Below are 25,323 nucleotides of genomic sequence, written 5' to 3'. Positions count from 1 at the left end.
CTTAGAGCAGCTAGAAGTAAAAACCTAAAATTGTAACTGATATCAAACTCTGAAACCTGTGCTACAGCTAATTGTTGTGCTATGCTTTGAAATTTATTGCTATTTTCTATATATGTTATTTTTCACAAAAAATAAAAAAAGTAGATTGTGATGATAAAAAATGTTTATTCCTTCTAGGCTCAGTGAGAAGGAAAAATCTGAGCTGATGGTAGGGTAGCCCCTGACAAACTCTGGGATCTGTCCTGCAACTACTTGTTGAAGAGTGCTTTGAAAATTACTGCTTTTTTTTTTCTTTGCTTTGTATATATGTTATATTATATGATTTAAAGGGTTAAAAAAAAAAGACCTCTATGACATTGCTTTTTCCATTCAAAATGGGATGACATAGATGGGCTTCCTTCCTTCCAACTTCCTTTGTTCTCTTTTCCTTCTCTTCCTCCTTTGGCCTACTGTCCCATGTGGTCTACATTGTTAGCTATCATCTACATCGGGTTCTCTCTCTTTCCCAGCCCCCCTTACAGCTAGGTGTTCTGAACTACCTTACAGCTAGTTCATATGACTGTGTTCTGGCCAATGGAATGTAAGCATTGGATGGGCTGCATTTCTCTTCTAGACCCTGCCACGGAGTGCACTGTGCAATCTCCCACATGCTCTCTCTCCATTCTCACTGGTGGATCAAGGTGCCAGAGCACCTTGAAAGCCTAAGATTGTGGAGCCACCAGTTGAGGGTGGCCTGGATCCTAGAATGAGGAGGAGAGCCTAAAACTGTGCATGAGCAAGCAATGAAAGCTTATTAAATGAAGCCATTGACATCTTGAGGCTTATTAGTTACCTCAGCATAACCTAGCTTACTCTAGCATAACTGAGCTTACTCTAACTCTCTTCAACCTTCACAAATTTCTTGACCTTGTACCTCTTTTCCCATCCAGTTTGCCCCATGGGATCACAGCAAGTTCCAGTGTATTTTCCATTTTTTATGGGGCAGGAGGAAAGAATGGCAGGGTTTTCTGTGGGTCAAGTTTCAACTTTTGTTACATGTTGAACATCTATTCATCTCAGTTTGCCCCAAGAGTCCCAATTTACACCTCTTGTCCCTCCTTTTCATTCTCAAAAGTGTCCCAGTTTGGATTCTGTGGTTACCTTCCTCATAAGTGACACATGCCCAGCACTGTACTGTGGCATCATCTGCTGTGGCTCTAATTTGGGGAAGGGGTTGGAACCTAGCAACCCAGCCAAATGCGGAGACTGCAGTCTGGGGCGGGGAGAGCGAGAGCTCAGTAAGAAGCTGGTCTGTGTGGAGGCCATCTGGTTCAAGAGAGCCTCTGCTCTCTAGGATTCCTAGACTGCAGTCTGGCCAGCTTGCTTGGCAGACTGGCTGACACTAGAAAGAGGCCATTTTCCAAAAGCCCAGGCCCTGGCCAGAGCTGCTTTTTTATGCACCAGGAATGGGGATTGCTACCTCAAGCTTAGCATAAGGGACATCTGTATTGTCCATTTCAGGATGTCCATGATGATCAACCCAAGACTGAGGGATGCTGGGGGACTGGGCTGTGCTTAGTTGAATAAGACAGTTGCTCCATAACACACCTATCTAATAAGTGTGCAAAAGGCCTAGAAGAGGATAGGAAGCTCGTGAGCAAATCTTGATAGGAGGATTTATCTGTGCCCAAGCTGGCTGTGGGAGGAAGCCTGCATCCCAAGGCAGCACGTCTCTCTTGAGTCTCTTGCAGCCACCCAAAGGGTGATAGCACAAAAGCCAAAATGAACACCTCCCCTCTCCCTAAGTTCTCTCTTTTTTCCAGGCCTTTGAAAAACAGCCCACGTTAGCATGCAATGTGAGGGCTGTCCCTTTGAGTCATCAGTCATGCCCAAAAGTGGCATGAAAATGCAACTTTTACGAGAACTTGAGAGGCAAAGAAATAAACCACAGCAAATATTTGACTGATCCAATTATAAATCTCCTTCCTACTTGGCAGACACCGAGGAGGAATGGTAATTAAGATAACTTAGCGGGTTCCCAGAGATGCTGGAAGAGAGAGCAGAGGGGCTTGGACAGAGGAGCAGGGCTTGTCACTTTCCCAGAAGGGAAAGCATTCACAAGCAGGAGGTGTACAGCCCAGAGATGATTCTGGAAGCCATGCAGATACACACCTGCCAAAGAGAGCAAGGTTAAAGACAGACTCATTGCCCTTCAGGAAGATATTATTACTGGGTCCAGAACCCTGGAAAAGGGGGAAGAAATAACTTTATTGCTATTTGTAATGTCTGGTTGCTGAGGGTCGAAGTGGATGGGAAAAGCAATAAAAGCTGACATTTTCCACTGAGGGCCTACCCTCCCCTCCCCGAGTCTGCACTGGCAGTCTCCCCAGCTGCCGGTGTCTGATGTAGTTTCTACCTCAGCTGGCAAGGCATGCTCAGCAGTTGGTGGGATTGCAGGGAAGCAGTGAGTGTGAGCAAGGGCTGCTTAAAGCCACATTACCCCAGGCCCCTGGTCATATCCAGTGGTGATGGAAATGACTTAGCTGCTGGGAGCCACTCACGGGGGCCTGCTCATCTCTCTCTGCCTCCAGCCAGGCCCAGGGCAAAGTGTGCCCAGCTGATTCCTCATTAAAGCTCAGCACCATTTCTTCTTTCTCTTTCAAAGGGAATGCATGCTAAGGGAAGGTTGGAGGATGACAGCGCATGGCTGGTCACAGGCTCCCTGTGCCTGTCTTCTCAGTACCCCCTCACTCAGTGCCACTTTCCGTGTCTGAGTCACTTAACATGATGCCAGGTATTGCTCGGGCCACATGCCTACAAGCCATGAGAATGAATGAGCTCCTTGACTTCTGGATAGAAAACCACACCTGTATTTCCAGGTTGTGACAACTTGTTATGCTAAGCTCCCCAGGTCAGAAGCAAGCAGACTGAAGATAGAGAAGAACCATTAAAATAAGGAGCATGGGAGAAGAAATCTACACGAGTAGAGTTCTTTACACGATCATCAAAAAATTATAATCTATTTTTCTGGGAGGGCATTTACTTTGCACCAGGCACAGGGGCAAGTGTTGATCTGGTATCTCATACCAGCCTCCCAGAAGCTCTATTCTTATCCCCACTTCACAGGAGAGAGCAAAGTTTGCTAGAGAGGGTAGGTGAGGTGCCCAACACCATCGGGCATGGTTAATGGCTAAGCAAGGTCTTGAACTTTGATTGACATGCCTCAGCAACTATGGAAAGTTGCTTTAGGTTTTCTGAGAACCTGGGTGTAGCTGCCAGCATCCCTAGGCAGACGACCTGGAAAATTTCTAAGTCCTCTAAGATGCCACTGAACAGAAGAGAAGAAGCAGAGCTCAGAGGGCTGAGGGTCAGATTTGGGCTAAAGCAGGGTGGCTGCTTGAGGACAGGGTCATCTCATTAGAGTAGAATACAAGAGGGTGCCAGGGAGGGTCTGGAAGGCTTTGCTGAAAGCTTGCCATACCTGGCCTATGAGCAGCCCCTGCCCACCTCTCCATATTCTTCTCTCTATGCTTTAGCCATGTGGCAAGCCTCTCCATTCCTGCAACATGACAAGTCCAACTCAGCTTCAGAGCCTGTTATGGGGTTGAACTGTTCCCCCCAAATATACGTTGCAGTCCTAACCCCTAGTCCCTCAGAAGGTGATCTTTCCTAGAAATAGGGTCATTGTAGAAGAAGTTGGTTAAGATGAGGTCATACTGGAGTAGGGTGGGCCCTTAAGCCAATATGACTGGTCTCCTCAAAAGAAGAGACGCAGACTCACAGAAGGAAGGCCATGTGACGATGGAGGCAGGGATAATGCACCTACAAACCAGGACCCAAGGAGCACCAGCAAACACTGGAAGCCATAAGAGGCAAGATAGGAAGCTCTCCTAGAGACTTCAGATGGAAAGGGGTCCTCTGAAACCTTAATTTTGGACTTCTGGCCTCCAAATTTATGAAGCAATAAATTTCTATTGTTTTAAGCTATCCAAGTTTGCGGGACTTCGCCACAGCAGCCCTAGGAAACTAAGACGGGGCCTTTGCATCAGCTCTCCCCCCTGCCTGGACTGCTCTTCCTTTGGATCTTCCCACAGTTGCCCACTCATTAATCCTGCCTCTGCCTAAATGCCACACTCTCAGAAAGGCGTTCCCTGACCACCCATCCAGAAGCCACCTCCATCTTATCTCCCTCTTTCCACCCTTGGCAAGAACTCACTACTCCTTGAACAAATGCCTGATATATATTCACTGATTTATAGTCCATCTCCCTCTTCTGACATATAAACTCCTTAAGAGTTGAGGACTTGTCCATTTTATCCATCATAATATCCCCAGAGCCTAGAGCAGTGCCTGTCACATAGCGGGTCCTCAGTAAGCTCTTGATGGAAGGAATGAAAAGATCTAGGTCCAAAGGAAATAATGCCTACAGTGAAACCTAGGGCAGTAAGGTGGAGTTTTGGTGATACAACTACTTAAAGGATAGAACTTCTTTGGAAATGACTTTAGGAAATTTCAGTAAATATATACAATTTCCCCAGGTATGTCACAATGAGTGCTAAATGCTCAGATATACTGTTATAAGTGATTCACGTGTACTGACTTATTCAATGCTCAGAGTAACCTCATATAATACAATCATTACCTCCATTTTACAGTTGAGGAAACTGAGGCACAGTTATATAACTTGCTCAAGTACTAGTACACTTTGGAGCAGGGATTCAAAACTGAAGCAGCCAGATTCAGATAACAAACCCTTAACCCACTGCCTTACAAGTCACTCCATATGCCTAACGGGACCCGGTGTAGGGATTAGAACAAACTCTCTTAAATGGGAAAAAAGAACATCTTTCATTTTCCCTGTTCTTGGGAAGGAGAAGTTATGCTATGAGTCAAGGGCAAGATAGCTTTTTGAGGACATTAAGAGCTCCTGCAGCAGCTTGTGGAGTTTCAAACAGAAGTAGAAGGATTATTAACAGCATCAGACTTGTGTCAGACTCCTTGGTTTCTTTTGGTAGATCCCATTTCTTTGGCCCAGTGCCTCGCCATTCTCTTGTAATGCTGGAGTGGTGAGTCAAAGACTGGGCTGCTTGTTGGTCAGAGGGCACCCTGCCCATGTGTAATGAAGTGAAGCAATTTTATTAACATTATTTGAGAAAACAGAACCCTGTCAGACTAAGAAACTAAGAAATCAAGTCACTTGGACATTAGCAGAACACTCCTAGGAGAGACAAAGGAAGAATTTTGTTGGGATAGTGACAACAGGGAGGGGAGCTAGAGGGAGGTAAAGAAAGGAGGGGAGGAGCAGAAAGATATCAGGTGACCATGCCATCCACAACACACCTGTCTCTGTGACTTCCTCCCTGCACCTAAACATCTGAAAAAAAGAAAAAGTCTTAGAGACCTAGTGAAGATAATCAAGGTGACCAAATTCCTTGTGGACACCAGCAAAGAGACTGAGCACAGTACCCTGGACATCACAGGGCAAGAAAGTGATGACCAAGAGACACATAAGGAGGAAGCTACAGGAACTCAGAGAAATCAGAAGGGGCTATTCACAAGGAGGTAGGGCATGCTTAGCCTAGGCTTTGATGGGTTAAGTGGGGGGTGTCCCAGCTATCACCAGGTTACACCTGGAGGGCCTAAAGTCCTCTGGGTCGGGGTACCCAGGAAAGAAAGCTGTGAAGCATGGCTCTCGAGCGTGCATCTTGCTCAGGTCTCACGCTACAAGGGAAGCATGAACATAATGAGATTTGTTCATTCATTCGACACATACTGAGTTCCATCTATGTCCCCAGCATGCTCTGGCCTTGGGGATACAGCACTGGAGCATATGGAAAGGGCTCTGCCCTCCTGGGATTGACAGTACTATGATGAATATAATGTCAGAGAGTGATGAGGGCTATAAATAGATGCTAAAGCAAACCCTGAACAACCCAAAGGGCCAGCCACAGATGAATGGATAGATGATAGCATATCCATGCTGTTGGAAATCTACTCAGTAAGAAAAGGAATGAGCCACTGCTACATGTGACAATATGGCCGAAATGTCACCAACGTTATGCTAAGTGAGAACACCAGATACAAAAGAGCACGAGTCCATATATATGAAACTCTAGGAAGGACAAACATAATCTAGAGAGACAGAATGCAGATCAGTGGTTTCCAGGTGGTAGGGTGATGGGCACTGGGCACAGTGAAGCTTTGGGGGGTTGGAAATACTTTATGTCATAATTGTGGGGGTATTGAGTCAGATATATACATTTTTCAACTTTGGGGAATCAAATTGTACCCTTAAAATGTGTGCATTGGATTGTTTGTAAACTATAGGTAAATAAAATTGACTGAGGAAAAATAAAGAGATGACGTGCAAACGTATATTTTGTTTTAGATTCGGTTATCAGGAAAAAACTCTCTAAGGGCTTGACATTTGGGCAGAGGTCTGAGGAAGGAAAGAGGCATGCGGTTAACTGGGGGAGGAACATTCTAGAAAGAGGGAAAGGCCAGAGCAGAAGTGCAGAGATGGAATAAGCTTGGCATGGCTGAGGGAGAGCAAGAGGGCCAGTTCATTGGAGTAAGGGAGTGGGGCAGGGGATGCTGGTCAACCCGACTGAGAGGGGGCCGGAAGGCCACAGCAAGTGAGCTTCCAACAGATGGTCAGTGAGTCATGGGCCAGCGCTATCCTGAGCACCAGAGAGGCAGCAGGGGACAGGACACAGGCTCTGCCCTCACAGAACTGGCATTCTAGAACGACTTCAGATTTTCCCTTTAGCATTTTGGGTTTTCAGAGACTGAATGCTTTGATCTACGAATACAGACGATGAGACCAGAGCCTTCTGTGTAGTGACAAGCGCTTTATGCCTGGTGTCTCGCCAAGAGGGCTCTCTTGGGTCGGCAGTGGCTAGGATGGTTTGCTGGTGGAAGATAAGCAGATTATGAGATCTGGCCAAGTTTCCTCCCACCTCCCACCCCCCACCTTTTTTTGACAAGCCTAAAATTGTGTTTTTCAAGTTTCAAAGCAGTAGGTTTTCGAATGTCGCTGGTATACTGGTGTGAGGGGTAAGTAAGAAGGATGAAAAACAAATAGAAAAGGATAAATTATCACTACTGAAGGTGGAATTGTCACTGCTGCTACTGATGTGCCTCCTTCTCAGAGATGTTTTTGGGTGGAAATCTCGACAGAAACAGGTGAACTGTAGGCAAACTGACTTTCCTAGTCTGGGGGAAGAGGGACAAAGTATTTTCTGGAAGATGGGCTTTCCTGGGACTTTTTGGAGGGACATCAATGCCAGTGACCACCAGCCACCCAAGGGCAAGGCCAGGCTTCCCCTATTCACTGCTGCAGGCCTTTCACATGTGGCACATACTAGGTGATCAGAAAAGTTGACTGAATACAACATTATGGCCCGATTCTGGGAGAATAATGTAGCTACCTGAAGGCAGAGTTTCCCAGGGGGAATGTTAACCTCACACAAAATTTCTATAATCCGAGAGCAGAGAGAAATGGTTGAAAACCCTAAGTACTGACTGATCTTCTGTTTTCCACAAGGATTTCTCCAAAGTTCTTAAAAGCATGCATGCCCAGTTATCAGCCAGGGCAACCCATAGCTTTATATCTGCAACAACTTGACAGAGGGTCATGGCCACTGAAGCCTTTGGGAGGGCTACCTCTCTCAGTCACTGCTTGTCTGCAAGAGCCGGTTCTAAAAGGAAAACGAGGTCTTCCTTGGTGAGTGATGGATAAAGAAAAGTTCAGTTTCTAAGATGAAGGTAATAGTTATATGAGGTTGTGCTAGAGCTCACATAACAAGGGTTTTCAGTGCTGCCATTTGCTTGGAAAGATCATTCCCTCTCTTTCCTTTCTTTTTGCCTAACTCCCACCCAGTCCAAGATTCTTCTTTAGGAAGTTGCTCCCAAATCCTTCACAGGTTAGGATGAGTGGCCTACTTTTATGCTTCTAAAGCACCCATACCCAACTCTTTAGTATTAGTAATAGCCAACATTTGTTCAGTGGATTATGCAAGGAACAGGAACATATGCCAAAGTGATACAAAGCATTGGCTCCAAGACCCAGGCAATAGTATTATGCTAGCAGGATGAATACAACTCACTCCTCTCTCATCCCACGGAGGGCTGGGCTTGGGCTGAGCATGGCTGGATACATTATGGGTGGTGTCCCAGAAGAGGTACTCCAACCCCTTGCCAACTCACATGTACATAACAGGACTGGGAGGAGACAGGAATCACTTGGCTGAGTCGGAACACCTTGAGCTTTGCTATCTGTATGCAAGCTTCATGTTGACCAGCTAAAACTCACATTGCAAATCAGCATTGGTTTCAGCCAGAGGCCTTGACAGTTCTCTCCGTAGGGTCTGCTTGTTGCTAGGCTACCTGTGACTGAGCTGTAAGGGTTGCAGAGCTGCTATCCTGACTGATTTATCTCCGTAGGATACTTAGTATTTGTGAGGCCTTGTCTCATTTATTCTCACAACAACCTGATGAGGTCTAGTCCCTATTTTATGGACGATGCAACTGAATCTAGAGAGACTCATCCAGGGACCCTTAGCTACTCCACAGTAGACGTAAGATTCAAACCCAGACCAGGCTGATTCTCCACCCCATACTGCATCTCACAGCCGTCTCTACAAGCTGCTGCCATTGCGGCTGAATTTGTCAGGCCCCATCTCCTTAAAGGTAGGGCAATGCCTTTCATCTGTGCATCCAAGTACAGACACATTCAATGAGTATTTGTATAGCACATGAATGGATTGATTTTGTATTTCATCTGCCCATAAGGTCATGCCCTCATCATCAGGCTGCCTCTGACTCAATGCAGGAGCAGGGTGGAAGGTAGCGCTCCGAAGACCAAGTGAGCCATACAAAGATGAGGTCGAGGTCAGTGCAACATACAAACATCACAAAGCCATTCCAAGATGCACATAGTCTCTACCACGCAGCCAGAAGTGTGGATGCCTGACCTCTTTGTGCCTTGCCAATGTGATTTCTTATTTGCTGCACATTCTCATCTAGCTCTCTTTAGCTAGCAGCTTATCAAAAATGTCACATCTCGCTCCTCATCCTCCCAGGATCAACAGGAGGGTCTCAGGTGGGCTGGTTGTGAAAATAAATCAAATATATCACTGAGGAGAGGGAACAAACTGGGACTGTGTCCAGTCACGAAATGACTGTCCAAGCAGTGAAGGGGAGCAGAATTCTAGGCATGGGCGAGCGTGCCTCAGAGCAGGACCTGAAACTTTCCTAGGTAGCTGGATGACCCTAGACAACTCATCTCAACCCTTGGAATCTCATTTCTCTTAACCTGCCTCTAGGTAATTCCTATCTCTTGGGTCACTATAAATTGAGCCCAGTTCACCATAAGCGCTCAATAAATGTCGGCTACTCTCCTGGTTATTATTCTTATAAAGTTTGACGTCTCGTAAATCCTTTGAGCAATTCCACTCTTAAGAATTCATTGTAAGGAAATTATTAAAGAAATACATGTACGTGTACCTGTAAGGATATTTACTGTAGAATGATTTATAATGTTGAAAAGGGGATTTGATCTAACAAAAAAAAAATCATTCTATACGATGAAATATTTTTCAGGCATTTAAAATGAGTTTATGGAAAGATTTCAGATGAGTAAATATGTTCCCTATTTATTAGAAAACGAAAGAATCAGGGTAACAGTATGTATAGTATGATCCTCTCTTTGTAAAAATAATTACTATACATGAACAGAAACTGGAAAATATATTTTAAAATGTTAATACTTTTTCTGTTTTTCTTATCATAAACAAATACTACTTTTACACTGAGAAAAACACAAATAAAAGTCATCTTTAACAAACCATTGAAAGTTGTTTTGTTTTTTTTGAGGGTATGTGGGGCTTGCATTATGGAGACTTTGATAAAACATGAAAACAGTAGCTTATATATTTTTTTCTATGTGCCAGGCACAGTTCTAGGTAATTTATGAAGATTATGTAATTTACAACTCACAACATTGTGCTGATTGCTTAATATTATCTTCATTTTGCAGATGAAGTAACTGAAGCACAGAGAGTTTGAGTGACCTGCCCAAGGTCACACAGCTTGGAAATGCTAGAGTGTAGAATTTAAGGCCAGGTAGTTTAGCTTGATCCACACTCCTTTCACCCACACTCCTCGGTCCTCACTTCTTTCATCTGTGTCTGGAATGGTGCTTTAAGGGTTTCATAAAATGTTTATTTCAACCTTATTTTAAAAATATATACATATATATTTAAAAGTGCAATCAACCCTACCCCTGATGATTTATGCAGTGGTTTAGTTATTTGAGGAGATTTGGTATAAGTAAAAGGCCATTTAAAAAGAGCACACTTAACAAAAGGGGAAAATGCTTGGTTAGGACGTTATCTTGAAAAACGAAACTCTAATTGTGAAGTTTATTTTATCTCCTATTTAGCAAAGGTCAAGTTATATTTGCAACTATGCTCTTATTGCTAGAATGGACTTTTCATTTTATTCCCTGCATACGCACAAAAATATGACGCCAAATATTTCACTGAATTGAAGCTTCATCGATTGCAAAATACATCCTGTTTTTAGAGATGTCAAAAGACAAGCATTATGTGTATCTTAGGTTCAATGAAATATGTGAAAACAATACAACATCATTTTAGCTTGACTTGTGCAACACAATCAAAATGGGCATTTTTGTAAAAAAAAAAAAATAATAACACTGGATGTCTTTGTCAAGTTTCCTGGGCCTATGTCTGCGTTATTATAATCATCTTCTTTGAAGTGTCTGTCTTGCCACCTTCCTTGTTAAGCTTCTCTGCAGCAGAGTTGAACCGTGCTACTTCACCTAGATGCTCCAGCATAGTAAAGCGGGTCTCCAGCACCACTTTGATTGCTTTAATGAAAAACCTGTTTGGGGCATACTATAATTTCACCCCATAAAGGACTGGATTTGCATTTTATTCAGGGGTGCTCCTGGCAGTGAACGACCAACAGGAGGAATGAAGAGGGTGGGGGTGGGGAGTGTTTGGCTGGTTGATTGCACTTTTAAATATATATGTATATATTTTTAAAATAAGGTTGAAATAAACATTTTATGAAACCCTTAAAGCACCATTCCAGACACAGATGAAAGAAGTGAGGACCGAGGAGTGTGGGTGAAAGGAGTGTGGATCAAGCTAAACTACCTGGCCTTAAATTCTACACTCTAGCATTTCCAAGCTGTGTGACCTTGGGCAGGTCACTCAAACTCTCTGTGCTTCAGTTACTTCATCTGCAAAATGAAGATAATATTAAGCAATCAGCACAATGTTGTGAGTTGTAAATTACATAATCTTCATAAATTACCTAGAACTGTGCCTGGCACATAGAAAAAAATATATAAGCTACTGTTTTCATGTTTTATCAAAGTCTCCATAATGCAAGCCCCACATACCCTCAAACAAAACAAAACAACTTTCAATGATTTGTTAAAGATGACTTTTATTTGTGTTTTTCTCAGTGTAAAAGTAGTTATATGCCAGCCTTGTGGCCTCAAGCTCTCTCAGTCATTTCAGTGTGAAATGGGGAAGCTAGCAATGGGATCTATGTCATAGGATTGTTAGGAGGCTAAATTAAAATATTTCATGTTGGAAGAGTTAGTCCTTGATGCATTGTAAGTTCTCAAGTGGTACTGGCTATTCTTGTCATGAGTAAGGTGGGGTTCTCTGAGTAGAGAGCAGTTTCTTTTCATTTTAATTATTTTCTTTTCTTTTGTGATAAATTAAATATAATGTAAAATTCATCATTTGAACCATTTTTAAGTGTACCATTCAGTGGCATTAGTTGCATTCACATAGTTGTACAACCAGCCACCACTTCCTATTTCTGAAATTTTTCATCACGTTGTATCCGTCAAGCAATAACTAACTCTCCGTTCCGCTCTCCTCCCCAGGAATATTTTTATAAGAGATCAGATGATTAATGAATATTTTTATCTTGAAACAACTTTTGGTTTCCTACAGAACATCCTTAATCGAGAGGGGTTTAAATGAACATTTTAGGGGCCATTAATTTTTGTGAAGATCTTGGAACGAAGCTCTTCTGACATTTTGAAGGTAGATTTGAACTTCTGTAACTCTGTCATTTATTAGGAAGCTTCCAGAGCTGCCAAGAGCCTTCCCTGAATCCGGGCCGATGTGTGTCTGCTCACATAAAGTTATACAAGCAGCTGCACTGGTGGCTCATGCTCAACCTAATACCAGACAGAGCGGAGGTACATCTGTTGGGCACATTTTTGTGCCAGGATGTAAAACCAGCAGTACAATACCAAACGAACTCATCACATGTCCTGCCGTGGTGATACACTTTTTAAAAAAGGGTTTCAAAGTTTAAGTTTTGGGTATAACTTCTGTACTTTGAAACCTAGGCAAGGGGAGGTGAGTAGTTAGATATTTTTAACGGTTCAGACTTGAAACAATTATTTCCTGTGGCTCCTCTTTTAAGCTTGCAGATCAATTTAATTGAAGAGTATTCAGAGAAGGAGAGGGGAAGGATTAAAGAAACTACTGTTGCTATTTGCAACTACATATATGTCTATACATCCATTATGATTTTTCTCAAATCTGTGCAAAGTATATAAATAAATGGAAGCAAATTGAATCTTGAGAGAGATATAAGATTACAGCCATCATCTACATCCTCCCAGTACTTTTCTTTTTTTTTTTTTAACTCAAAATAGACTCAACCTTCTCATAGATTTACTTTACAGGGAGGTGCGGAGGAGGGAGAAGGAGAGATTACAAAAAAGAGAAAAGTATAAAGACTATTGTCACAAACATCCGTATTTCAACCATTGAAATGAATACATGTTAACATTTTGCCATATTCGTTTCATCTGCATGTGAGCGCGTGTGATGGAGCTGGTGGGGAGCGTGTGATGGAGCTGGTGGGGAGGCAGTTTTACCTTTAATGTTTTATTATAGATAAAGCCAAGTACTTCGTAGACCTAATCCCTAGTCCCATTCTCCTTCCCTACTCCTAGAGGCAATTCCCCTCATGAGTTTAACACCCCCGTCTTCTAACCCCCCATTCTATAGACACACATAAATATTTACTATACACAAATATACATATACAGAGATTTGTGTTATCATTATAAATGTGGATTTGAAGTATAAGCTGTATTTATGGTAATAAAACTGCCACTTAGCTCTTTTATATATTGGGCTTCCACATGAGATGTTACTTGAGGATAAGAATCCTATCAGAACATTTGTAAATTCCAGCAGAGCAGAACCTCTGACACTCTACTCAAAATTAAGTGGCTTTGTGGCTGTCCCCTCTTACTCATCTCTGTTTCTCCTGTTCCTGTCTTTTTTCCTGAGTTCCATGAACTCAGGCATCACCCTTCTTGAAAAACATTTGCAAAGTCCTCCCCATGCAGCCCTCTTCAACGTCAGGTCTCCTGTGAAACTCAAGCATCCCCCGAGACTTCTCCTCAGCTCTGCTTGGTGGCCGCCCTGGAGGGTACCCACGGATTCACATGGCAGTTTCAGTTAGGAGGCCACCAGACAATCATAAAGGGTCTCCCAAGAAGGCCCTTTCCAAAGGCACTTTTGGTCCAATGCAGTAAAAACCAAGAGGCTCTTGGTTTCACAAACTCTTTCTCTGTATCTCAAGCACTCTTGGAAAGGAAAGTTCTTTAAAAATATGTTTTCCTCCAAAAAGAACTAAAAAATTTGGTGCTTTTGCAAATTACTACGTGAAGGGCTGTGCAAGCCAACAGCCAAACAGTTGCATTCCCTCCACATTTACGCTTGCAAAACGCCAAGGGACTGCAAAGCTTCAAGGGAAGGGTGAGGCCAGGGGAGAAGGTTGGTGACCAGTTGATGGGCTCTGGGAGCCAAGGTCACAGGAGAAGTAGGGTGCTCATGAAACAAGAGCAGCCCCACGCCCAGGAATTCTGATCGTCTCCCACTAGTCCCCCCTCTAAGTGAAGGCATGTTCAGGTGTACTTATTCAGTCACGAGAGCTGGGGATGAGGAAAGAGAGTTCATTTTCAAATAAGGCTTTGAATTAGAAAGGGATAAACCCGAGCTGGCAAAAGCTAACACCGCTAATCGCCATCTATAAATTTGCTTTAAAAAATGTCATTAGGGGAATTCTGCTGATGAGGACAAATAGGAGTGTTTGCTCAGCTCATTGTATCTTGGTCCACACATGCCTGATTTGCCATATTTGCATTTGTTTGGTGTGATCATGGGGCAATTTGTGGTCTCTCATTTCCCTTCTATTGTTTAATGTGCTTGATGCCTGGACAGTTTTGCTGCCCGCCCCACAGGCACATCTCAGCGGAGAGCATTAGGGGTTGACAGCGCCTGCGCCTGTCTTACCCACCACCGAATGCCCAAGAACTGCCTCCAATCAACTCTCCGAAGCTGGAAGCCACCCTGCACTTCCAAGCTGCCTCTGGAAGTCACGGGGCTTGTGGCTCCATCAATCTAAGTGATGAAATAAGCATTTTTAATATTTGCTAAACAGGATTGTAGAGAAGGTGAAGTCCCGGCAGGGCTCCCAAGCGGTAACAGCATCTTGTTGTCTCAGGTTAATCATGTACCTAATTTGCCGATTATTGACTTGTCCTCGCACAGGATTTTCCTAGGCTTGACATATCAGTAGCAATCAGTGATGAACTGTCAAGCAAACTTGCTCACTGCCTTAACCACCCAGGATCCTGACTTGCGGCAAAGGCCTCTGAGGTTTCCTTTGATGCCTAGCACTGGAGCCAGGTCAGATTATACTTTTTAGTCTGATCTGTTTCCTTTTCGACAACTGGAGCTGAACAAATCTGACACAGTGTGTAGGATTTCAAATATTTGGCAAGAGGCACTAGGCTTCTGTGCACACACCATCCCCAAAAGAATTTAAGAGTTGGTGAGTTAAGAAGGGCTTAGATTCACTACTGTTTTCTTTCTTTCTGGGCTCCATCTTAAAAAATGCAACACAGGTGTCAAAAATGCTTCATTTAAAAGAAAATATAGTATCTGCCTTTCAAACCGACAAAGAGAAAACATGATGATACCCCGTTTATGCAAGGGTTCAAGTAAATAAAATGTAGGAGTATAGGGAGTATAACTGATGCAAGCTTTCAAAGGACAGCTAGGCAATGCACATAACATCCTTAAGGGTTTATTTGCATGAATAGGACTAAGGACGCACACGAAAGACTGGCCACAAGGACACGCATCACATTTTCTGTGTGAGTTATTTGATTCAGGCTGTTGTTTGATATTTCCGGGGCTTCTCTTTCCAGGGACATCATAGGAATGTACTTCCTGTTCCACTGAAGTTCGGATGTAACTCGCTTTGGTCAATAAAAGAAGGACTTAAAGGATATGTGCCATTTTCAAGCAGAAATTGTTAGGAAATGGGGCACAATTCTCCATCTTCCCTGGCCCTTGCTGCAGGGACAGCGGATATACCTGACAGTGGAGGCGCCTTAGGAGTGTGTTTTTAGTCGGTTTTGACATTGAGCAAAGTCCTCGTTAGCTTAAGATGACGATGTGAAGCATAGTTTCCCAGCCTCACCACTGCTGACATCTGGGGCTGGGTGATTCTTTCTCGGGCTCCCTGCCCTGTGCGTGTTAAGCAGCATCCCTGGCCTCTGCACACTAGAGCCAGAAGCACCCTCCCTCCCAGCTCTGCCAACCAAAACTTATCTCTAGAATTGCCAGATGTCCCCAGCATAGGAATGGGGATGCGGTGGGCAAAATTGCTCCTGGTTGAAAACCACTGATGTGGTGTGAACAAGAAACAAACCTTTGTTATTTTAAGCCACTAAGATACTGAGGTTGCGTTTAACGATGGCTGATACGGTTTGTTATAGCAAAACCAAAATGTAAACATCTAGTAATAGAGACCTGCTTCAAATTATGGATGCGTCTCCTTTTTTTCCTTTTGCGTTTAAGAATGTGTTTAAGGGAAAAAAAACCCTAGATAATTGATTTTATTTTCAAAAATCTATATTTACATAATTGCTTATTGGTATAGAGTATTTGTTAGGGCCACCCACCAGGATTTTTAAGTACAATGAAACACTTGTATATAATATTTCTACTTTGTGCTGTAGTTTACAAACTGTTTTCCATCCCACTTTTTTTGTTGTTGTTTAATTACAGCAATATTATGAAGTAAGTGACATAGGTAGGCAAGGAGGGTGAGGCTAAGAGTGGTTAAGGAAGCCGCTCAAGTTCACGTGGTTTAGACATTGCAGAGCCTACATTCCAGGGTTCTCTCTCCAATTCCATGACTTTCCCCACAATGCCACATTGCCTCCACATCTCTGTAAAAATCCAGTTTCAAAAAGTCAACTGGGACAGGCTGTGATTCTTGGGAAATTTAAGCAAGTAAAAAAAGGATTCTCATCTGTATTAATATTCTTGGACAAGGCTACTACACCTTGTAGGCTCTTGGTCACAGCATGATACTCAATAAAATTTTAGCATAACCATTTCATGCAACGCAGCCAATAGCATTTCCTATTCTTCCCCTCCCATCTCTTTCTCGCTCTCTCTCTCTCTCCAGCTCAAAGGAGTCACCTTGGCTACACCGCCAATCCCCACAGAACTTATGTTCCTTGATAGGATATGCCAATAGAAATGAGAAATTCTATAATGGCTTGCACCGTGAGTTAGTCACCTATCCTTGCACGGAACTAAGCACCATCTCCTGGAGGAAATGTAGCTCGTCAAATGGACGTGTATGCATGTAATGACAGTGAGTGAATGTGAGAATGTGGAGGGAGTCTTTTTCTTTTTTTTCTTTTTTAAAGAAGTGTCCTTATATTACACCCGTTTTGTGCATTTCTAAGCATTTGTACTGTGCCTCGCTTCCTTGACACCCCCAGCACACACTGAACTCCCAAACTGACAGCTGGACTGAAACCCAAGCACACATCAGCCCCTGCCCATTCGTTTTCCCTCCCCTTCAAATGTGTGATGGGGTTGTCCCTGGAGTGGAGACATTTTGAGAGGACAATCACTAGAACAATCATAGGCTTGGCAGGAGATGGACAGTGCAGCATACTCACAAAAGGAGAAAAGACATTGTTATTGAGGATTTGAGCCCTGAATGTCAGAACAGCAGGGAGAACTGGGCAGAGTACGTGTCTGCCTGCTGTCCACTAGCACAGTTACAAAGGGAAAGTTACCTCCTTGACTTGCCAGGATCATTGACTTTTCCATGATTCTAGCGGCTGAGAGCATACAAGGCAAGGAGGATAACAGGGCTTCAAAACATGTGGGGAAGAAGTCTTTTCCCCAGAAAAGCTCTTTGCATCCAACTGGCTGGGAAGAAAGTTATCTCAGCTGTGCCCAGAGGCATGTTCAGATTTAACTGAATAATGGCAATAAGCAGATTTCACCCCTGGAAATCCTCCATTATGCTCTGGTAGAATCAGTGGAGCCTGAAGGTCAAGGAGACCACCTAACAATTTGCATAACTTCCCAGAGCAGCACCCTGCCGCCTGCCCAGAAGCTACAGAAATGCCTCCCGGGGCTCCTTTTAGCTGAATTTCTCTTTCTCTTGATGAGAATCTCTTTGAGGAGCAGATGTGATTTCTACATCAAGAGTTCTGCTTGGTCAGGGGTTGTGTTAACTCATCTCTAGATAATCACTGCCCAGCCCAATAAATAGTTTTCTGGATGGATGGCTGGAGGAGCCATTGATTACTACTTTATGTATTGGTCCCTACAGCATGGGCTGTGTTTGCTAATAAAAACCTAGACAGCCCACTCTACTCAAAAAAGAAATAGTCCTTTTAGCTCTTCTATCATTCCAGGCTGTGAAGACGGCATTGCAAAGAAGTTTCATCTTGAGAGTCAACACTGGCTGATTGCCTTGAAAGTCATGTTGGAGGTGTTCATGCACTGGACCCAGTGAGGAAAAAATGCTGTCACTGATCAGCAATGTGTCTGCCAGGAGCTAAGGACAAAAAATTGGTGGTCTGACTACCTTGCATTTGCCAATGTTTCTAAAGCATTAAGTCCTTTCAATAGAATTTTCTAGTTGACTACCTTTCTAACACATTTTAGAGTCATATGGACATAATGGGCAGTTAAGAGTGTTTTTTCTCCACTCGTCTATTTCCTCATGAACTTCTTTATGTACTTGCTCGATGTGAGGGCAAATGAGGTGGAAAAGCCCCCACTTGGTTCTTCTCAGAATATACAATTCTTTTTCTGAAACCCCCCCCCCCCCCCCGAGCCAAGTAGGTAGGTATTGATTCACTCCCCCGAGTAGAATATATAATAAAACCTTCATCTGGACAAATTAAAGAAGGGATGGGAGGAAAAATAATGAAACCCCTAATATAATCCAATCCCTTCATTCCTAACATTGTCAATAAGCTTAATGCCAAAGACTTTCCGAGAAGCCTAGTGCAGGGAAGAGAGCAGAGAAGCCATTGAATTTTAGTATAAGTTATTTCAGTTTTGTTATATATAGTGAAATGTCTCCTGGTGATAGTTCAACAAATTAACCCAATTACCGATCACCAGAACAGAAACTCCACCCCTAGCAAAGCTGACTATCAGGTGAGGGTTATTATTATTATTTTTTAAGTGTATTTACTACGTTGTGTAACCATCACAAGTATCTAATTCCAGAGCATTTACATCACCCCCCAAAGAAATGTTTTATCTATTAGCAGTTAATTCCAATTGTCCCCTCCCATCCTCTAGCAACTAATACTCTACTTTCTGTCTCTACAGATTTGCCTATTCTGGGCATTTTATAGACATAAATATGTGTTTCTTTTTACACCTGCCCTTCTTTTTTTTCACTTAGGATAATGTTTCCATGGTTCATCCTGGTGGCAGCATGTAATAATACTTCACTCCTTTTAATGGCTGAATAATATTCCTCTGTATTCCAATATATCACATTTGTGTTTATCTACTTCTCACTTGATGGCTATTTGAGTTGTTCCCACTTTTTGGCTATTCTGAATAACGCTACCATGAATGTTTGTGTGCAAGTTCTGTGAGCACATGTGTTTTCAATTCCTTTGCATACATGCCTAGAAGCAGAAACACTAGGTCATACGCTAAGTCTATGCTGATCTCTTCATGGGACTGTCAAAGAGTTTTCCACAGCAGCAGCACCACTGTGCATCCCCACCAGCGATGGAAGAGGGCCACAATTTCTCCCCACACCTACCAACGCTGACTCCCGCTGTCCTTTTGATGCTGGCCTTCCGAGTGCACGGGAAGCAGTATCTCAAGGTGGGGATGTTAACTTTTTAAAAAACTCGCAGTTATACCAAGCATGGCCATACCTGGGCATGAGAGGGTGGAAGTCCTCTTCTAATGTAAACACCAAAGAGAGCATCTTTCCCGAGGGAGATGTTGAACTTGAGGAACTGGGGCTGACTGATGTGAATCTGTGATCTCCAAAACACCCCTGGAGGGACTTCTTGGGTCACCCGCCGCCCGACTTCGGCTTCGCCACTGTCTATGCTGCTGTTTTTCAGTGACCAGGGCACTGGGAGACAGAAAGAGACATCAAGTCAGTGCCATCTGTATACACGTCTGTTCAATTATATGCCAGGATTTTTTTTTTTTTAATTTAAGATTAAATGCATGACAAGTTTCTCTTCAAGTCACAGCTTAAAACATTTAGATTTTAAATAACAAAGCTATAAACTCATATCCCAGGGCATCTGAAATCTTGGCACGATGCTTTTTAAAAATTCTGTTATTGCTCTTTACTGATCAAATATAATAAGAGCTGAGAGTCTGATAAATCCATGTAAAGCTTCCAACCACCCCAAATGTGACTGGGATGTAAAAATTATCAGCAGGGGAGGGAAGGGTGATATTAATTTGGCACCAAATTTAATTCTTTCAGGTTTTAATTATTCTTTCCATCCACAAACAAGTCCAATATACTCTGACATTTTCATAAATTAAAAAAAAATAAAACAACACTGAATAAAAATCCGTTCAGAGTAAAACAACTCAATAGAAAACTGGAGCTTGATCTCAGGCTGACCTAATAATGGAGGTGACCTATTCCCTGAATTAGGGGGAGGGACCCAAGAACCGTGGAGGTAATCCACACCTCTCAGGGAAATTAATGCATCTATGACTACTATACTTAAAATTTCTCATATTGAAAATATGAGTTGTCCATATTCAGCATCCTTCAGAACTGTAATAATTGGACTTTTTGAAATGCTTATTTTGAAAGAGCATTTCTAAATAACAGTGAGCCAGTCAGTGCTTCCTATACTTTCAAGAGTGGCTTTCTTTGCAAGAACAGAATTAAAGAAAATTTGGGAGATACTAGTAGCTTTACATGAAACTTACTTGGAATCTAGTTTTATAAATTCAGAAACTTTCAAATGGATCTGAACTTGGTAAGAAATATGAAATCCTATCTTTTTCATTCTCCTGTCTTGAGAACCTCTAAACCAACTGCAGGTCATTTTTTTGGGGGTGGGGGGGTGGGTAAGGATAGCTTTTCACTTCTGAGGTGACTGACTACTTTGGTGCACCTGTAGATTTGAAAACTGCTTCAGCCTGATGGGCAAAGGATGAAACACTATCTTGCAGTTTGCAATGGAGGTACTCTTCCGGAAAAAGTTTATATTGGGCCACCATAAGTTGTAAAGAGTTTGTATGATCAGGAGAAAGTATAAAATTGCTGGAGGTAGCTACAAAAGGAGATCGGTTCTGCTACTAAGTAGCTACTGAATGAAGGCAAGCCTCATAGCTCTCTTGCTCTCACTTTCCCCATCTATAAAATAGAGGGGTGACATTTTTCAATCTCATAAGGTCTTACATCACTCAATTGTAAAAGAAAACTACAGGCAGAGTGGAGGGTATGAAGTTTTTTCTTCAACATGTGAAGTGATGCTTCATTTTGCTCATGGATCAAAGAAGAAAGCAACAGAAGCTTAAAATAAAGCAAGAGAAACACTGGTTTGTACCTTAAGAAAACCCTTTGACTTAGAAAATAATAAACCTCAGGAATAGGGAGGTTTGGAAGCCTCCATAATGCATTATCCTTAAGAAGAAAATAAACTAGAAGTCCTGACTGAGTAGTTCAGACCTTCAGGTGGAGACTAGATGATTTTCCCCTCCCCTCAAATATTCTAAACTTTTTTTTTTTTTTTTTTTTTTTAATGTTGGCTAGAGTTTCTATGAACATGGACTACTCACCTGTAGTGGGAGGAAAATAGCATAGAATTTAAGAGCAGAGACTCTGGAGAGAGACCACCTTGGTTCAAATCTCAGCTCTGACCTTGTTAACTGAATGAACTTTCTGTTTCAGTTTCCTGTTCTGTAAGGTTGGAATGCTATTATTATTTATTTCATAGGGTTGTTATGAGGATTTAATGAGTTCATCCATGCAGAGCTCTGAGAATAGTTTCTGGTACAAAATAGGCCAGAAGTAAAAAATAAGCTATCATTATTTTATCATCTGTAAGGATCTACAACCAAAGTAAAGTGTTTATTTGGGGGTTTTGATGAAATAATGGCATGTTCAAGGGGAAATACTTGCTAGCGCACGTAGATCAGGAGCTCTGTTTAACATGAATTGGAAACTAGCTTTTACTTCAAAATGTTGCTTTTGAATAGACCAAAAAAAAAAAAAAAAAAAAAAAAAAAGACCTGTCTGTGGAAGGGATGTAATAGAAAGGACCCCTGGGAAAGAATGGTTTGGGGGCCTCTAGTAGAGACCAAAAGCAACCTCACCAATCAAATTGTGGCAACAAGTTAAATACACGCAATAAAAATAAGAAAAGAACTTTAAAGGAATTATTTATCTTTAAAGTTAATAAGTCAGGCTTTCTTTCCCTTCCATGGGACTTTCAGAGGTTGCTGGGTTAAGGCAGGGTATGAAAAAGAAGCTGAAAATCAGCACCCACAGACCCCCGAATCTACCGTCAAAACCTAAATGGATTTTGATAGTGTCAAGCCAAATGTGGATTCTGGAGGCGTGCAAGGGAGCTGGCGTCCTCAGCGTGGTCTCTCTGGAGGAATTTAGACAAGGAGTCTCATAGTTGTTTTAAGGAGTGGAATCCCCCCCTTTTTTTTACTAACCCCCAACTACAGGACACTGACCTCAGTAAACTAGCGATTAACAGTAGCGACTCCTGGCTAGTTTATAGCATTGTAATAGTTACGCCTCCCCCTAAGGTTTCATATTCTCTCCTTGTATGTCCATCCCCGAGATGAAGTACTGAGGCTGGGTGATGAAATACAGGTTTTAGAGGCAAACAGAACTGGGTTCAAATCCTGACGAATCTTCCTTGCTGTGGAACCTCTAGCAACTTGTCTAACCTCTCTTGACTTTTGTTCCTTTTCTGTGTAAAGAGGACAACAACAGTAACTCTTTCATAGGGTGGGAGAATCAGGTGGAAGCACACAAGGAAGGGCTTAGCACAATGCTTGGCACATAATAATGGCAAAATGGACACTAGCTAGTTATAGCATATGAAATAAAAGAATAAAACACCATAAAGGAAAGCATCAAGCTTTCTTTTCAGAATATAGGGTGTTCTAAAAAATGTATCTGTGATATAAGTATATAAGTATGTATATATGTCTGCAAGGAGAGAAGGAGGAGGTTTCTAATTATTATTATTACTAATAATTAGATAAGTTCAATTATTCTGGAATAGACTCATCTCTGGCAACAATCCCCAAACTAGGAGTCAGGGTCTGGTTGCACCATTGATTTCTGATGGATGCTTCCAGAAGCCAGAAGGGCCCCTCACCTTCTTCGTTGATTGGCACTCACCTTCCCATGGAAGCGCTCTGTTCCTTATAACCCCATGCTAGAACAAATCAATTCTTTGATTTTCTGACTTTCAATAGCAATAACACTTAACTTTATGGTAGTACCTGTTGTTCTACCTTTTAGGATCTTGTCTGTTGCTGTGCCACTTAAAAACAGCCAATAAGTATTTATTCTAAATTTAAAGGGTAAATTTGTGATGGATTTATGTAAAAGAGAGGCTTCCTGATGCATGTACAATGAATTAAAGAGAGTCACGGGGTGGGCTGGACCTTAATAAAACAGCCATTTTCCAGACCAAGCTGAAATGAATACACAGTGAGAGGTCAGCCGGTGAGTCTGCAGAGGGGAGGGATAGTGAATAAGGTGCTGTGTTCAGAGAAGACCACGTCATAAGATCCTTCACTCCCAGCGGCAGGTTTTGATTTGTGTTCCAGCTGAAGCTTATGTGAGCAGCTCTGTATAACTTGCGTGAGTGAAGAGCAGGTGGATTTTATTCAACAATGGTTATTAATTAATGTCCCAAGCAATGTCAGGTGGGACATTTTTTTTTTGTCACAAATATTTATTGAGCATCTGCTATAGTGCTAGGTAATCTTTGGTCAACATCAAAATTGGAGCGCATGTCACATTCCCACCATCACTTATCCAGGCAGCCTGCAGTACTGGATCCCAGGGTTTTGGGTAGGCCTGAGCTGGGAACACCAGGAGAGGTATTGAGCAGCATTCTGTAATCATTCTGTGGAAGGCTGGCCACCACTCTTGGATTCTAGGCAATGACTGAGCATGGCATCAGGCAAGCTGACTGGGTTGTGTCCAGTCCACATCTCCATGCCCAAATTTCCTAACTGCTCCATCCATGAGCTGCACAGTGAGCACAGAGAGGTGATCATCATTTTGCCCTAAGAAGCAGATAGTTCTGGCTAGCTCAGCTCCAGCTTAGAGATGAAATTTCTGGGTTTTTAGAGGCAACACTCTAATGATCAATTTTATAGGCTAGTCCAACTCTGCAACTCCACGGAAGATTGCTCATGAAAATGTGAAGATATTGCCTATTTCAGAAACATATACCTAAAATTTCAACCAGTTAAATAAGACTGATGTCAAGCAAAACGACAGCCTTCCATAGCCACATTAGGAGCTAATCATTTCAGAAAATGTTGCTATAATTCATTTATGGAAACCGCAAAACTATTCCCCAAACAAGTGATAAAGGAAATGGACTCATAGTCATACCATGGAAATGAAACCTCATATTAATACTTCCTAAACTTAACCGAACTCAGGAGGCAACTCGGCATAAATCTGCCTTGCAGATTCTTCTGCCTCACATATTTTTATCTATCGCAAATAAAGTTGAATTTCGAATATTGCTTCAGTCATTACACCTCGTTTCCATTTATTTGGGAATCAGGACAACCATCTGAGGGTTCTGTTTAACCAAGAGATAAGTGAAAAGATTCTTCCAAGGACCTTAAATTCACTGCCCAAGAATATAGCCTGACCAAATTATGAGAAATCTAGCAGCTTTCAGCCTGCTGCTGGCTGGCTAAATCTTCAGGAATAGATTTCCATCCTGAGAGCCACTGCTCCCGTGATGACAGACACAACATCACACAGCAAAATGATGTTGATAAAAATCCTTTAGCTCTTAGGACTCTATGTGGCCTTTGTATCTTCTGAGATCTCAGTTTGGGGCCCTAGAAAACAATGGTCAACGCTTTGCCACTAAGGGTGTTAATAAATATTTACACATCTCACAGTTGAGGTGAAACTTGCTTTCACATTGATATGTAGTTCAGTTTATTAGCATTAGTTATAGCAGCTACCATTTGTCAAGTGGTTACTTTTGCCATGTAATCTCCATATGCCTTTATGATTTTTCTCATTTTTCAGAGGAGGGGACTGAGGTTAACAGGGGTAAAGTGATTTGCTTGAGGTCACATAGCTCGTAAGTGGTGGAGCTGGGATTAAAAGTCACATGCGACTAACCCCAAAATCCACGTATCTAACCAAGATGTTAAACCGCAATTCAGACTCGATGCTAACACATTCTGTGCCTGCCCATGCAGATATCAGAGACCCGATATTTTGGTGAAGGATTTCTACCTGCGCAAGTCAAGCCGTGCTGCTGTCGCTTACAATAGCAACGGTGCAATTTAGCACAGGATTATGGGTGGCATTCAGAAGCTAGAACTTCACCAGTGTGGCGCACTTGACAATGGGAGATGTAACAATAGGAGAACACCACGGCCTCCAAAATGAGGGGCACTGTTGCGCCAGTACAAAGGCAGTTGGTATATTTGGCCGTAGATGCACAATCTTTTCATGCATTGTGATGCTTGGCTCAAACATAATGACCCCTTGCCCTTCTGGGAACTTCACTGATTTTGAAAAAGCCCCACGTAGGGAAGTGATAATTTTGAAACCCTGGGCTGTGTTCATTGAGAGGTTGCCGAGAGCCAAAGGAAGAATTACCAACCTCCCTGCTAATCTGGCTTCCAGTACCATGCATTAAGCCAACTAGTAAAAATCATTATGAAGTTTTTGCTGAAAGGG

General features: G+C 42.5%; 1 protein-coding gene across 8 annotated transcripts in view; it reads right to left on the bottom strand.

Moving 5' to 3' along the window:
* TENM2 (teneurin transmembrane protein 2) overlaps positions 1-25,323 on the bottom strand; it is a 652,889-nt gene that overhangs the window by 167,912 nt on the left and 459,654 nt on the right. For all 8 annotated transcript variants that reach the window (XM_077137592.1, XM_077137593.1, XM_077137599.1 and 5 more), the window contains one exon: positions 19,295-19,500. In XM_077137592.1, the coding sequence (XP_076993707.1) occupies positions 19,295-19,500 (206 nt within the window). The remainder of the gene's footprint in view (positions 1-19,294; positions 19,501-25,323) is intronic.

This window comes from Tamandua tetradactyla, chromosome 20, assembly GCF_023851605.1.
Source record: "Tamandua tetradactyla isolate mTamTet1 chromosome 20, mTamTet1.pri, whole genome shotgun sequence".
In the NCBI taxonomy this organism is placed as follows: Eukaryota; Metazoa; Chordata; class Mammalia; order Pilosa; family Myrmecophagidae; genus Tamandua; species Tamandua tetradactyla.
This window is presented reverse-complemented; position numbering and strand designations above follow the sequence as displayed.